General features: G+C 46.5%; 1 protein-coding gene and 1 long non-coding RNA gene across 2 annotated transcripts in view; one reads left to right on the top strand and one right to left on the bottom strand.

Moving 5' to 3' along the window:
• Positions 1-2,854: 2,854 nt before the first annotated feature.
• LOC104004261 (uncharacterized) lies at positions 2,855-6,994 on the top strand. The gene is made up of 2 exons (XR_002940880.3): positions 2,855-6,083; positions 6,932-6,994. It is a non-coding gene; the product is annotated as an uncharacterized LOC104004261 (long non-coding RNA).
• Positions 6,995-8,287: 1,293 nt separating this feature from the next.
• Positions 8,288-14,554, bottom strand: part of LOC735365 (KN motif and ankyrin repeat domain-containing protein 1-like) — a 96,046-nt gene continuing 89,779 nt past the window's right edge. The window contains 4 exon segments of the mRNA XM_063802972.1: positions 8,288-9,225; positions 9,809-9,907; positions 11,968-12,168; positions 13,448-13,590. Coding sequence (XP_063659042.1) covers positions 9,124-9,225; positions 9,809-9,907; positions 11,968-12,168; positions 13,448-13,590 — 545 coding nt within the window. The 3' untranslated portion in view covers positions 8,288-9,123.

Here is a 14,554-nt window from a genome sequence, read left to right on the forward strand (position 1 = left end):
CTCTGCTTTAAAAAACAACCCCCAAAAAACTAGCTCTCAAGACTTTTATGATAGCTCTCTTCTCTTACAGCTGTTTTTGGGTTACCACCCCCATATTTTCCAACAAGCTACCATTTTCTACCTTCCGCTTACATTCACGGTCACTGGACACTTAGCAGATGATGGCTCTGGTTAGTGGCTTCTCGATGGCAGCACTCAAGGTAGTGATAATGGTGTGGCTGAGAACTTACAAAAGGGCTCCACCACAGAAAAGGCTCTGCAGACATCAATCTCAAGGGTGGACCAGAGTTCCTAGCTCCACCCTTCCCCACAGGTATTTAAGTAGGTTATTAGAAGTATGCCTCCTGAGCAATTCCAAAATCCTGGCCGGAGCTATTATTGGGAGAGGATCCCACTCTGATGGGTTTATTGCATTTTATGGCTCCAAATCCTTTCTTTCTTTCTATAGCCAAACATTCCGGCATGTGGCTTTGCAGTTCCTTTCACTGAAGGATTTGTTTCCCAATCTCTTTGAATCTGGACTGGTCTTATGATTTGTTTGGGCCAGTGGAGTGCCATGAAATTAATGGAGTACGAGTTCTGAGCCTGAGCCTCCAGGATCCCTGTCCACCTGTATTCTTGCATTTCTGTTATGGCCATGAGAACGCACTTCAGCTGCCCAGCCTAGGTCAGCTGACAGCTGTGAGACCGGCCAAGGTCCGCAGAGCCACTTCGCTGGGCACCCAGAGGTGTGAGCAATGCATGCTTACTATGGTAGGCTACTGAGGCTTTGAGGACTGTTACCTAACAATATCGTGACCATAAATAACCGAAATGTCCCACTTAGAATGATGCACTTCTTGAAGAGTTATCAGAAGCAACTTTCACCTTCAAATAAAATAGTTCCCTGTAGATTGCTTCTTTCCTTGCATTGCCCCAAACTGAATATCTTTCACTGGTCTTCAGCGCTATAGATGTGTTTCATATCTTGGTAAAAACTGGACAATGAGCACAAGTGAAAAGTCATTCTTTATTAGGCATCAAATGAACAGGAGGGGGAAGCAAAGGGAAGAGTGACTGCCTACGTTTCTGTAGACTCTGGCTAACAGCCTGTCTACCCGGATGGGTGGATTGCTAATAGCAGTTAATGTTCATCATGTTGGCACCTGGGTGAAACTCCTTTCCATGCAGAGGTAAATGTAGGTACAGATCATTGAAAGGTAATCTTTAATTAATTGATTGTTTTTGAGACAGAGTCTCACTCTTGTCACCCAGGCTGGAAGTGCAGTTGTGTGATCTCAGCTCACTGCAACCTCTGCCTCCTGGGTTCAAGGGATTCTTCTGCCTCAGCCTCCCAAGTGCTGAGCAGCTGGGATTACAGGTGCAAGCCACCACGACCGGCTAATTTTTGTATTTTTGGTAGAGACAGGGTTTCACCACGTTGGCCAGGCTGGTCTCCAACTCCTGACCTCAGGTGATCCACCCGCCTCGGCCTCCCGAAGTGCTGGGGTTATAGGTGTGAGCCACCGCACCCGGCCGAGAGGTAATCTTCAGAAGACTTACTGGTGGGTGATGACAGTGTTTGGGCCCCTAATTTTAAAAAGGATTAGAAGCAGTGACAAGAATTTGGCAAAACAAATTTCTGAACCCAAGACTGTTGTGCACTGGCAAGTGTAGGATGTTTGTCCTCAGCTGGAGTCCCTAAACTCCGACACACACAAGTAAGTAAAATGACTGTGCTCTACCTTTTTAAATATGTGCCAGGCACAGTGACTCATGCCTGTAATCTTAGCACTTTGGGACGCTCAGGTGGGCAGATCACCTGACATCAGGAGTTTGAGACCAGCCTGGGCAACATAATGAAACCCCGGCTCTCCTAAAAATATAAAAATTAGCCAGGCGTGGTGGTGTGTGCCTGTAATCCGAGCTGCTTGGGAGGCTGAGGCACGAGAATCGCTTGAACCCAGGAGGTGGAGGTTGCAGTGAGCCAAGATCTTGTCACTGCACTCCAGCTTGGGCAACAGAGTGAGACTCCGCCTCAAAAAAAAAAAAATGTTCTACAGACCAATATCTATAGCAAGGTTTATAAGACAGACACCAAGCTTCTGGCTCTTTGGTTATGTAGTGGTCATATATCTCCGATGATGACTGAATGAAGCATATGGGGAACTTCATTAACATTCCTTTGGTCATTCAAGGCCTTCCATCAATCAATCTCAGCAAGTGTACTTTCTGAGTGTCTTGTCCCTTGGAGGTTAATTTACAGATGAGAGAAGATATAAACAAGTTGCCTCCTTTCCCAGTGAAACACTGATGTCTTCTCCCTCTTCTAACTCATCTCAACTTGGTCTCTGAACTTAGCGCTGTGGACATACCATATGTGTCCTTAGGCAAGAGGATCTTCAATTGGTTCCTGGGTTCATTGGGCTCCTGTGGCTTTCCAACACAGATTACTCAGTCTCTTGCCTCTCAGTGTGAACACCTAGGATGACCGTTTTTCTGCTCTGGAAAGGAAAAACACTGTGCACTTCTGCCCGATGGCAGAATCAGAACCCAGGATGGAATGCAGAGGCAGCAGCTGAGAGGGCAGCAGTGCAGCACACTCTCCTCCATGCCACCTGGGTTTCCAGAGGAGAGCATGATTTTTAAAATTATTTTTTGAGACAAAGTTTTCCTCTTGTTGCCCAGGCTGGAGTGCAACGGCACTATCTCGGCTCATTGTAACCACCGCCTCCCGGGTTCAAGCGATTCTCCTGCCTCAGCCTCCTGAGTAGCTGGGATTACAGGTGCCCACCACCATGCCCAGCTAATTTTTGTATTTTTATTAGAGACAGGATTTCACTATGTTGGCCAGGCTAGTCTCGAACTCCTGACCTCAGGCGATCCACCCACCTCAGCCTCCCAAAGTACTGGGATTACAGGCATGAGCCACCGCACCCGGCCAACCATGATTTTTTAAAATGTGCATTCATAAGGGAGTGAGCTAACACAGAAACTCATGGGATTAGCATAAAGAAACATTTCTTTCTAAGGGAAATGTATGAGTCATTTTTTTTTTTCTTATAAGACTGCTGTGAGTCAAGTTCTATGGCCAAATTCTGGATGAATACAGGATTTATAAACACTTGATATATTGTACAAGCTGTAGAAAGACTTCCTATTGGGCAATGGTATCTTTGCGGAATTTGTTTTTTATACTGGGAAGCAAAAGTTCCACAGGGAACAAGTTAACTCCTAAGGTTTAGTCACTGGAAACTGCAAAAGACGAAAGCCTACAAAGATGAAAGAACAGACACTTTAGAGCTCCCTGATGGACAGGAATCCTACTCATCAGAGCTCTTCCTCTACAGCAGCATTTCTCAGAGTGGGGCTTCTGGACCAGAAGCATCAGCACCACCTGGGAACTTGTTAGAAATGCCAATTCTTGAGCCTCTTTCCAGACCTACCGAATTGGAAAGTCGGGGTTGAGGCCCAGCAGTGTGTTTTCACAAACCCTCCTGGGGATTCCGATGCACACCAAAGTTTGAGAGCTACACGTTTCTAAGAGACAATCTAGGCAGACTATACACAGGAAATGGCTTTCCTTTCACAAAAATGTTTAGTCCCTAGTGCCCTAAGGCATCCACTGTAGATAATGGGTTACATTCTCTCTCTGCAACTAGGATGGTACTGGTATGTACCATCCCTGGGGATTATTGAGAAAATAGTCATCCAAATAGTTGTCATTGTTCTATGATTAAGTCCCCAGTGACAGTTTTGTTGCTGTCCACCAATCAACTACTAAGCCATTTGGTTACACAGCAGCACTTCACTTCGAGGAACCAGTTTTTGTATGGATAAAGAAAATCTAAGTTACGCTGTGCCAGCAAGTCACTCCCTAGCTTCTCTGGCTTAGCATAATAAAGGATTATTTCTTGTTCCTAATACACCTGCAACACAGCTTGGCAAGGAAACTCTATTCCACGTAGTCACTCAGGGACGACGCTAATGGGATGTCTGTGTCAACACTTGCTTCCGTGATCATCACTATGACAAGGGGAGTACAAGATACGGTAAACTGCACTGGCTTTTAAAGCTTCCATCTGGAATTGACACATAACCTTTTCTGTTTCATTGGAGAAGTCACATGGCCAAGTGTAACTTCAAAAGTGTGTGGGTAGTACATCCTATCCTGTTGTGCCCAGAAAAAGAACTGGAGTATCTGAGAACAGCCCTCGTGACTGCTATTCAAGGTTATGAGTGGGCCACAATGGCCATCATGCAAAGCTATGTGTTCACATTCAAGAAATAGCAGGGCTGAGAGTTTCCAGTTTTTACCTTCTTTCACTATCTCTTTGATTATATTGACTCTCAAATCTGCACCTTCCTTCCCAAGGTCTTTTTTGATCAACCTTTTTCATTTTCTTAAACTTAAAAAAAAAAATTGAAGTTAATATACATACAGGAAAGCACATACGTGTGTCTACAGCCTGATGAATGGTCACAAAGTGAGCATAACAGTGCAACTACCCCCCAGGCAAGAAATTGACCATTACCAGGAACTCACCAGCCCCATTTGGGCTCCTTCCAGCTCCCTCATGGCAACACTCCTGACTTCTAACACCATCAGTTATTTTTTTACACTCATTCATTCAACTAGTATTTCTCAGCTAGGCACCGGAACTTCTCAGTCCTGGCAGATGGTGTTACAAACCGAAGCGTGAGATTTCATCCTAGTAAGCTTCCTGTTGGAAGACTGGATTTTTCTGGGGGTGGGGGTGACATATTTTAGGCAGGATTGGGGGTGGGTGAGCTCTCTCAACTCTCAGGGATTTTACCTAATAAATATTTTCCTTATTACCTGTTTAAGCACATCCAGTACTTCCTAAAAGAGCAGATGGGACCATAGCAAGAATCTCTTTGCTGCCTGACACATGAGAAGTGGCCTGCCCAGCTGGCACTTGCTCTCCTACAACCAGCCTCAACAAGGCATCGAGCTGCCTGCACCAGTGACAGCAAAGCAGCACCTGCCTGTCTGCAGCTCAGGGATTTTCTCTGGCTCTCAGTGGCACAGCCTTAGCCTTCCAGGTGGTTTCCAGGGCTGGGTAACTAGTTCCTTCTGGGTTGGGGAATGGGGAACAAGTGTAAAAGTTATTTTGGCTCAAATACAAGATTGACATTTGGTTTTAGAAATAGGAATATTTGTTATGCAGCTTCCATTTTATGAAAATGAGGGATATGTTTTCCATCCTCTTACCTATTTAATCAACAAAGGTCTTAATGGAGATGCAGTGGGCAGCTGGATTCTTAAAATGCCAGCTCCTTCCCAATATCCTCTAAATCAGACATTTCTGTCTAAGCATGCACCTGCAAAAATGATACGTTGTTTTCCAGCTTCACTGCAAGATCCCTGCCAGAATTCAGGATAGGTATCTCAAGGATATCATTACAAGTTCCAAATAATGCCATCTTTCATGCTTGAAAAGCCATGACTGTCTGGTCCCTGCAGGGAGTAGCTGGTGCCTTCAGTGGGGAGGGGTTCGAGCGTGAGCAGCTCAGGAACATTGTGGTCTACGGTTCAGCCACATCCTTTGTGGTAAGAAACTGCAACAAAGTGTACTTTATATTTTTATAATCAGCTGGCTTTTAAATTACAGCCATGCTGAATAAGAGCAGAGAAAACGTATGATTAGTAATTTCCTTATGCAGAAAGTAGAACAGTTTCTGGCTAAGGCCTAGGGCTTTAAAAAAAAAAAAAGGTGCTTTTAGTAAAAAAAAGAAAATGGAAAACTCTTTATTCCAAAGCCAAAGCAATGGTTCATGGCCTCCTTCTGAGCAGTAATAGTCCAGCTCCACGAGGAAGTGGAAATGGAAAAGATTAGCTTGGGAAAATATTCTAAGAGCTGTCTGCCTGCCCAGCCACTGTCACCTATATACTGAGCTACCTTCTCTGGTCCTTACAAGCACGGAAAAATGGATCTGTGGCAGCCATGGTTCCTGGACTTCTAGAAATGACTATATTCCAGGAGATGCAGAAATGCTACTGAACATGGATGTGCAGCACCACAGAAAACCTATGTGGGATCCTGATCACCAGTGGAAGGCCGGCTCTTTATAGAGCTAAGGTAAAACCAATGTTTGTTTTGATGTAGTTCCCCCACCCTGCCTAACATGTTTGGGGAATAACAGATGTATCATGTCTCATACTTTGGGAGCAACAGCTTCTTACTGTGGACCAAAGGCTATGTTCAGAAACACCTGGGATGCTTGTTAAGGATGGGGATTCTCAGACCAGGCTGGAAATTTGCTTTTTTGTTTGTTTGTTTGTTTTTTGAGAACAGAGTCTTATTCTGTTGGCCAGGCTGGAGTGCCATGGCGCGATCTTGACTCACTGCAACCTCCGCCTCCTGAGTAGCTGAGATTACAGGCGTGCACCACCACATCCGGCTAGTTTTTTGTAGTTTTAGTAGAGATGGGGTTTCACCATGTTGCCCAGGCTGATCTCAAATTCCTGAGCTCAGGTGATCTGCCTGCCTCGGCCTCCCAAATTGCTGGGATTATGGGCCTGAGCCACCACACCCACCTAGACTTCTCCTAAGCTGGAAAATAAGATCAGGAGTTGCCAACCCCATGCTGATCTTACTTGGGAACCTTGCCCAAGCCTCCTGTCACAAATCCCTTTTATGGAGTTTGTGCCTCAATAAACTGCAGCTGTACCAATGGGCATAATCAGGCTTGTTTATATAGTATACCAGGATCCCAAGACAAAAGGCATTCTAAATGCCTAGTGTGATTAAAGCAAACAAGGTACCAGCTAGCATTCATTACTTAGAGGTCAGATACCTATCTTGTATCTGATAAAACAAGCACTCATTTTCTTTTTCAAAATCTAGCATGAGAAATCAGAAGGGCAGCATGCAGACACGGGGATTCATTTGCTCGCTCATTTACATTCATGCCTTTCCTTTCTCAGATGGAACAAAGAAAATTCCCAGGCCCAGGAACCACCAGAGGTACTACCTTATTTGCTCAAAAGGTAGGTTATGCCCATAAGGGGCAGACCACGCATGGCTCTACCTCTCTCTCTCTCTACACACACACACACACACACACACACTCTCTCTCTCTCCTGCTTTTATTGTGCCATTTTGGATCTGTAGGAACTTGGGCTTGAAGAGCTACATGATCTGAAATTCAGCATGTATCAGGTAGTAGGTTATGTCCCGAGAGGGATGTGCCTCCAGGTGGCTGTGACCTCACTTTCACAGTTCATGCAGAGGAAAGTCATCCTTGTGGTCCTAGGAGAGCTGGTCTGTTGCTGCCCAGGTTTGCCTGCACTGCCAGCATGGCTCTCACAGCCCCCCAAGTTGTTTTCCTCTGAAAGGTTCAAATCTTGACTCTGAAACAGACCTCATAATGAAACACCTATGGGAAAAGTCTATTCTCTGGCCTCTTTCCTGAGCTCAATAATGTTTAATTTTTAAAAGCGGGGGAGGGAGGGAAAGAAGTGTCTGATATTTCTCCAGTGCACTTGGCTCTTATAGATGGCCTTGGCCAAAACTCACCACCAGCGATTGTGCCAAAACACCTGGTTTGAATTCTGGCTGTCATGCTGCTTCATTTAATGAGATGGTCCCAACTTACTTTACTGTTTAAAAAGAATTTGGGGCCAGATGCAGTGGCTCATGCTTTTAATCTCAGCACTTTAGGAGGCCGAGGTGGGCTGATCATGAGGTCAGGAGATCGAGACCATCCTGGCCAACACGATGAAACCCCATCTCTACTAAAAATACAAAAAATTAGCCGGGCGTGGTGGCGGGCGCCTGTAGTCCCAGCTACTTGGGAGGTTGAGGCAAGAGAATGGCGTGAACCCGGGAAGCGGAGCTTGCAGTGAGCCAAGATCATGCTACTGCACTCCAGCCTGGGCAACAGAGTGAGACTCCATTCTCAAAAAAAAAAAAAAAAAAAAAAAAGTGTCCGGCTTCATCTCTCCTTTCTTGTCACTACACGTATCACCTAGTCACCCAGCAGTTGTACTCAGAGTCAAGGACTAGTGCTTCTGCCCCTGAGAAGAACCATCTCGGGCTCCCCATCGGAAGAGTGCTTTGTCTAAGGAGGCCTCAAACTTCAGCCTCCCGACTTGCAATCTGAGTCAGGAGCCAAGCTGTGGAAGTGGACAAGTGCCCTCGGAAGATGCTGTCTCCCTGTCGGAGCCGACTGGCGCACTCACCCTCCCTGCTCAGCTCAATCCATCAGCGTGTGCTGCCACTGCCGTAAGTCAATCGGCTCAGGGCGGACAGCTATCAGAGATGAAACAGGGACAAGGAAAAGAGCTTAATGAAATTTTATTTTGAAAATATGGCAAGAGTCTAAGGCACTTCAAACATTTAAATACATAGAGGACCAAAGTAAATGTGACACGGTAAAAAGGAATCCATAAATACAAAGAGAACTACACTGTGTTTCTCTAGAGGCAAATACAGAGCCGATTCCTCTAACACAATCCAACCTTTAGCATTGGAGTTGTGCAATTAATACAAATGATGATGTTACGTGTAGTTCTTCATGGCTTCAGTATGGAATACAAAAGCTGAAAATACTGTGTCAAGTTCATATAGATACCCTTTTTATAAAAAGTCATATATTACATCTACCTGGCTAAGACCAAATGAGCATCATCTTTTCTAAGTTTTATACTTTGAGAGTTGTGTCTGGCCCAGGCCCACGTTACCAATGATCAAAGTCATCTCGACTTCCTTATTTTAAGACAAAAGAAAAATCCAAAACTATGCTGGAATGAGATTTTGGAAGAACTTTCTGGTGGTTCCACATTTAGTAAATATAAATATTTGTGGAAAAATCTTAAAACGTCTCAGTGAGAACCAGACACTTCTTTGTGGGAGTGAACAGAAGGTGCCCCTTCAGATCAGAATTCCCTATGACTGTCCAAAATGGAGCAGAGACTCAACAGCAACAGAGACTGGGTTAAAGTGTGCCCTACACAGAAGATGGCCAGAAAGGAGGTGTGTGTGCCCAGGCTAGCAGTCTCTGCACTGTGAAAGCTTCAGCCTTTACCCCTGGGCTTGATGCTTCTGTTTGCTGGTGAGCTCAGGCACAATACGTATACATTCAGTATCTGTCACCCCAACAGGAACAATTAGCAGCTTAATAGTGGCATGTAAATGAAGGGCTATTTGCATACAAGCAATCAAATGAACCTCGGTGGGTGGGGCCAGGAGACGTCTTCCTTCCAAGCCTAGGGGTGCCCTAGAGACCAGGAAAGGAAAAAAACTGGGGGTTAATAGGTGACCTCAGGCAGATGTGTACCCTGTGACCTAGGATCTGGGCCCACCACAGCCAACAACCAGCTGTGAGCCCGAGCCAGGAGAGCTCTGGCTGAGAACAGGGAACAGGTGTCCACAGCTCCAAGGCCAGCTGGGCTCAGCAGTGCTATGTCCGGCTGTCCTGGGAAGTCACCTTCCCACTCAGAGTGAACTGTGGACTACAGGCTGCCTGCCATCTGCTTCAGGAACAATGCCAGAACCATGGTGAAATATCCCCATGGGCTCGGGGGGTGCTATCTGGATAATTCTGCACAGAATCAAAACCTCTATGGGAAGCTGTGAGCATATGTCTTGCAAGGACAAGCAAGGCCCAGCCTCCGCTAAAACATTAGTTCTCCTGCCTTTTGCGGGGTGGAGGCAGAAAGCATGAACTCTAAAGCTCCAGACTAAAACTTCCATTTTCTGAATCAACATAAAATCTGTCTCCCGTCAATTCCTGGAGGAAGGGGGTCCACCAGTCTGGTGGATTTCAGCCTATTTACAAATGCCAAATGCACAACACTGACCGGAGACTGGGCTTTTGCAAAGTTGACATGGGCATACAGAAGAACAGCGATGTCCTTGTGTCCTGCTTCCAGGGCGATTGAGAGCGCAGTGCTGCCATCCTTAAGATGGAAAGAACAAGCCACGTTGGGTTTCTCAAACCTCCAGACAACCGAAAGGTAACAGAACAAAACACCCTCCAATAATTGGCAAGGTTCCCCAAATATCCCTACTCGTTCAGTCTTCTGGGAAACTTTTTTGGGACCTCTAAGGGTGAAGGCCTGAGGATGTGAAGATGAATGAGGCAAGCCTCCACCCTCCAGAGGTCCCAGTTAAGAGGATTATCTTACTCAACCATTCTGTCCACCAGGAGGGGGAAGCAGAAGATGGGGATAGAAAGTTTTTTTTTCTTCTAATTATGAATGACCAGGCAAGCAGCAGTAGTGTGTGTTTAGAGACTCTGCAATTTGCCAAAGATCTTTTACCTTTCCTCTTAGAGAGGGCACTGTGATCCTAAAACCCTAACCACCTCGGTTTAAGGCTACAAGTAACATCTGTGTGTAAGCACGCAATCCCAGTGGGTTGCACAGATCCATCTTCTGGAAATAAGAGGGGAAACACTACATATGGGTGAAAAAAAGCTTCACTTAACTGCTTGATTTCCATTAAATTTCAGGGATTTAAACGGATATAAAGGAGTATCAAGGGAAAGACCAACACAACTTGTTTTCTGTCTGTTTTTTGAGACAGGGTTTGTCTCCCAGGCTGCAGTGCAGTGGCACGATCACACATCACTGTAGCCTTGACCTCCAGGGCTCAAGTGATTCTCCTGCCTCAACCACCACCGTATCTGAGACTACAGGTGCATACCACCACACCTGGGTAATTTTTTTTTGTAGAGATGGGAGTCTCACTATGTTGCCCAGGCTGGTCTTGAACTCCTGGGCTCGAGCGATCCTCCTGTCTCAGCCTCCCAAGGTGCTGGAATTACAGGAGTGACCCACTGTGCCCAGCCTATCTAGTCTTGAAATAAGGATTTCCCTCTGGTCAGCAGCAGCAGCAGGACACAGTTCTCTTTGGTTTAATCTTATGATCCTTCCCCTCACAAGCTTTGAAAGATAATAGAAGTAAAATCAAACAAAAACCACAGCACAGCTAACAAACTCTTCTGCAAGAAAGAAGTCAGTCAGAAGCTCTCCCTCCTACAGAGGGGAAGGGAATCTGCTACAGCTGCAGCTTCCGTGTGCTCCTGTGGAGATGGCTGAGTGTGAAGCTAGTCAGTCCCTCATACCAGTGAAAAACTCCGCTGGTTTTTCTCCCTGCTGGCTTGGGCCCAGAAGAATCTGACCTACAAAGGATATTTTCCTAACTTTTTGGTGTTTTGAGCTAAAGAAGCTCTGATCCAAACCTGTGATCCATAGAGATAAACTTTGAAAACCGGAACCAAGCCAACCCGACCTCTGTGACCTTTAAACCATCTCACTGCCTACATGCCAGTTCCTACCTTCTACCTGTCACCACTCCTCTCCTTTGGCCTAGAGACATGCAGAAATACCCCCTTTGGTTGAGTTTCCCGGTCAAGGAGTTATCTGGAAATGTGGACAGCCTGGGAACTGGGAGAAGAGAGCAGAGTGGTGTTGATGGGACAGACTAAGCAGAAATGGGAAAATGCTTCAAGAAGTCAAGCTACTCTACAGGCTCCGGCATATGCTGGTCACAAGCTACTCACTTTGATGGGTCACAGTGCCTTCACTTTGGGTGGGAAAAGGTTCACTATAGTAGGAACTGGTTTTAGTCACCGTGTAACTCCAGCCTGTAATGATAATCCAGATTTCCAAGTGCACCTGTCAGAAGTCACCTACACTGAATTTGATTCTGCAAATCCATTGATTTCCCTTTTGTAGAGGGGCTCTTGGACACGCCCGTTAAATCACTTTTTCATTTCATGAATTTTTGGGGTAGGGCCTATTTATTCTGCTTTGGGTACTAGTTTATGACAGTGTTAGTTTGCACACAGTAAGTGTAGCCAAGCTTGGCTGTGAAGGGAGGCACCTAGATGGCGACACAAATCCCAGAGGAGAATAGAGGAGGATTTGGTCGCTCCTGGCCAAAAGGCACTCCCAGGGCTCCCGTCCAGAGTCCCCCAGACCCCTGGCCAGGAGGCCCAAGGGAGACAGCTTACGTTGTCCTCTAGGTGACCGTGGCAGCCGGGCTGGGCCAGCAGCAGCTTGACGATCTCCACGTGCCCATGCTCGCTGGCACACATGAGGGCCGTGGAGCCCTCGTCATCCTGGATGTTGACATCAGCCCCACAGGCCAGAAGGCCCTTCACCATGTCTATCCGTCCGTGACTGACCGCCAGCATGAGGGCCGTCTGTCCCGCCTATGGGAAGAGATGACAAGGACTTCAGAAGTACGTACTGAGCTGGCAGTGGTGGCCTCTAGTGGGGCTGTGCTAGGGAAAGGGGGAAGAGTGTGGTGACAGAAGGGAAAGAACTGGCGATGGAACTACTTGGGGCAGGTGGTGGCGAGCAGGGAGAAACCAGCTTCCCAAGAGCTATGAGCAAAGGAAGGGCATAAAGTAAGGAGCCAACTTCATTTTAGCGTGGAGGATGTCTCAGTAGAGTAAGGGGCTGGAAGTTCAGGTGGTGTTTAAAAGTCAAGCTGTGGGCCTGGAGTGGTGGGTCACGCCTGTAACCCTAGCACTTTGGGAGGCTGAGGCAGGCGGATTGTCTGAGCTCAGGAGCTCAAGAGCAGCCTGGGCAACACTGAAACCCCATCTCTACTTAAAAAAAAGCCAGGGGCTGGCGCAGTAGCTCATGCCTGTAATCCCAGCACTTCAGGAGGCTGAGTCAGGTGGATCATGAGGTCAGGAGATCAAGACCATCCTGGCTAACACGGTGAAACCTTGTCTCTACTAAAAATACAAAAAATAAGCCGGATGTGGGGGTGGGAGCCTGTAGTCCCAGCTACTTGGGAGGCTGAGGCAGGAGAATGGTGTGAACCCGGGAGGCAGAGCTTCCAGTGGGCCAAGATCGCACCACTGCACTCCAGCCTGGGTGACAGAATGAGACTTAGTCTCCAAAAAAAAAAAAAAAAAAAAAAGCCAGGTGTGGTGGTGTGTGCCTGTTAGTCCCTGCTACTCGGGAGGCTAAGGCAGGAGAATCACTCCAACCAGGGAGCCCGAGGTGGTTGCAGTGAGCCAAGATCACGCCACTGCACTCCAGCCTGGGGGACAGAGCAAGACTGTCTCTTAAAAAAAAAAAAAAAAGTCAAGCTGTGAACACATCTGGACCTGGGACACTGTTTGCTATGAAGACACTACAACACAGAGACAGGAAGCAACAGTCACTGAGTATCTGATGGGGATGCCCAATCATTTTTATGTAGGGGAACTAACAGTATTTCCATGCAAACTATGAAAGTAGACAAAAGGAAAGGCAAAGGAGGGAGAAGTTTCCAGTGTGAAATTTAAGCCCATATTTCCCTGGTATGTTTGGTCAGCAAGGACTACCAGGCAGTGTATGGACTCAGGGCAGGCCTGCAAACAAGTGCACTGTGGTGGAAGCGTGGCATCTATGCCTGCTCTGCCAGAGTGGCCACCGCAGTCCTGTCTGCTGGTTAGGGGTGCATTCCTGAGCACAGGAACCAGGTGCACTAACCTGACTAGCTTTGGCATTCACATCCCCACAGCCAAAGAGTTCTTCCACAACCCGCATGTCCTTCTCTGCTTCCACAGCGGTGAGGGCCGCCAGCATGATGGGGGTGTAGCCTGCCTTGTTCTGGTGATCCACATTACACACATCTGCAAAAAAAAAAAAAAAAAAATCTCTTAGGAAGCATCCCCTTCTAACAGCAGCTGCTTACGAAGACACTGAAGGGATGGTGTTTACAGGAGCCCAGTGAAATGGTACCAGGTGGCTGGAGACCAAGAGTGACTTAGAAGGAAATGTGAGAGATGTTTTCATACTAAACCAAAAACCTTATTTTCCCCCCCCATTTCACGAGACCTGAAGCAAGAGAAACAACGGTAAGCTTCTACAGCATATCTTGTTTGCAACTGGTGGCTGAAATGCAATGGCTTGGAAGTCTGGGTGGTTGTTCTAATGGCTGCTCTTGAGAATAAATGATCATATGGAATCTAGGCACTCAGCTGTGTTTAGGAAAGTGAAGCAGGTAGTGAGCTACTCATCAACGAAGTGTTTGTAAACGCTTACGTATGGAACGTTGGACAGGGTGGCACCTACTTATCCAAACACTACTCATTCTGAGACTCTGAATTTACTACTCTGGCCTGTTGGGGGTCCTGAAAAGCAGAATTCCAATCATATAACATCCAGCTCCAGAATTTATGGTCGAGAGCAAGTGCAGTTAAGTCCCCTCAACAGAACCGATGAACCAGACCTTTTCTATTCTTGTAATTCTTAAGGAGTCTTCAGGGATAAAATTATCCTTCGGGCATTTAAAAGTTCCTTCAGCACTTTCTCTGAAATGACCGGAATGGGGAGTGTCAGAAAGCAGCTTTTATGTGGGACCAAATATGAAGTTAAAAATGTTCAGAATGTTTCTATCATAAAGGAAAATAAAAGGTACCATGAACATTTACCTTAAGATCCCAAACAACCCCATACTAAGGACATGTTTTTAAAAGTGGGTGTTTTTAATGCAGAAAATAAAAGGCCCTGTGGCGGAGAAGCAGGTGAGTTCGTGTGCGCTTCGGGGCTCCTCAGCACCTCGGACTTTGCGGACTTTGCTCTGCATAGATGCTG

Source organism: Pan troglodytes, chromosome 21 (genome assembly GCF_028858775.2).
Source record: "Pan troglodytes isolate AG18354 chromosome 21, NHGRI_mPanTro3-v2.0_pri, whole genome shotgun sequence".
NCBI classification, from domain to species: domain Eukaryota; kingdom Metazoa; phylum Chordata; class Mammalia; order Primates; family Hominidae; genus Pan; species Pan troglodytes.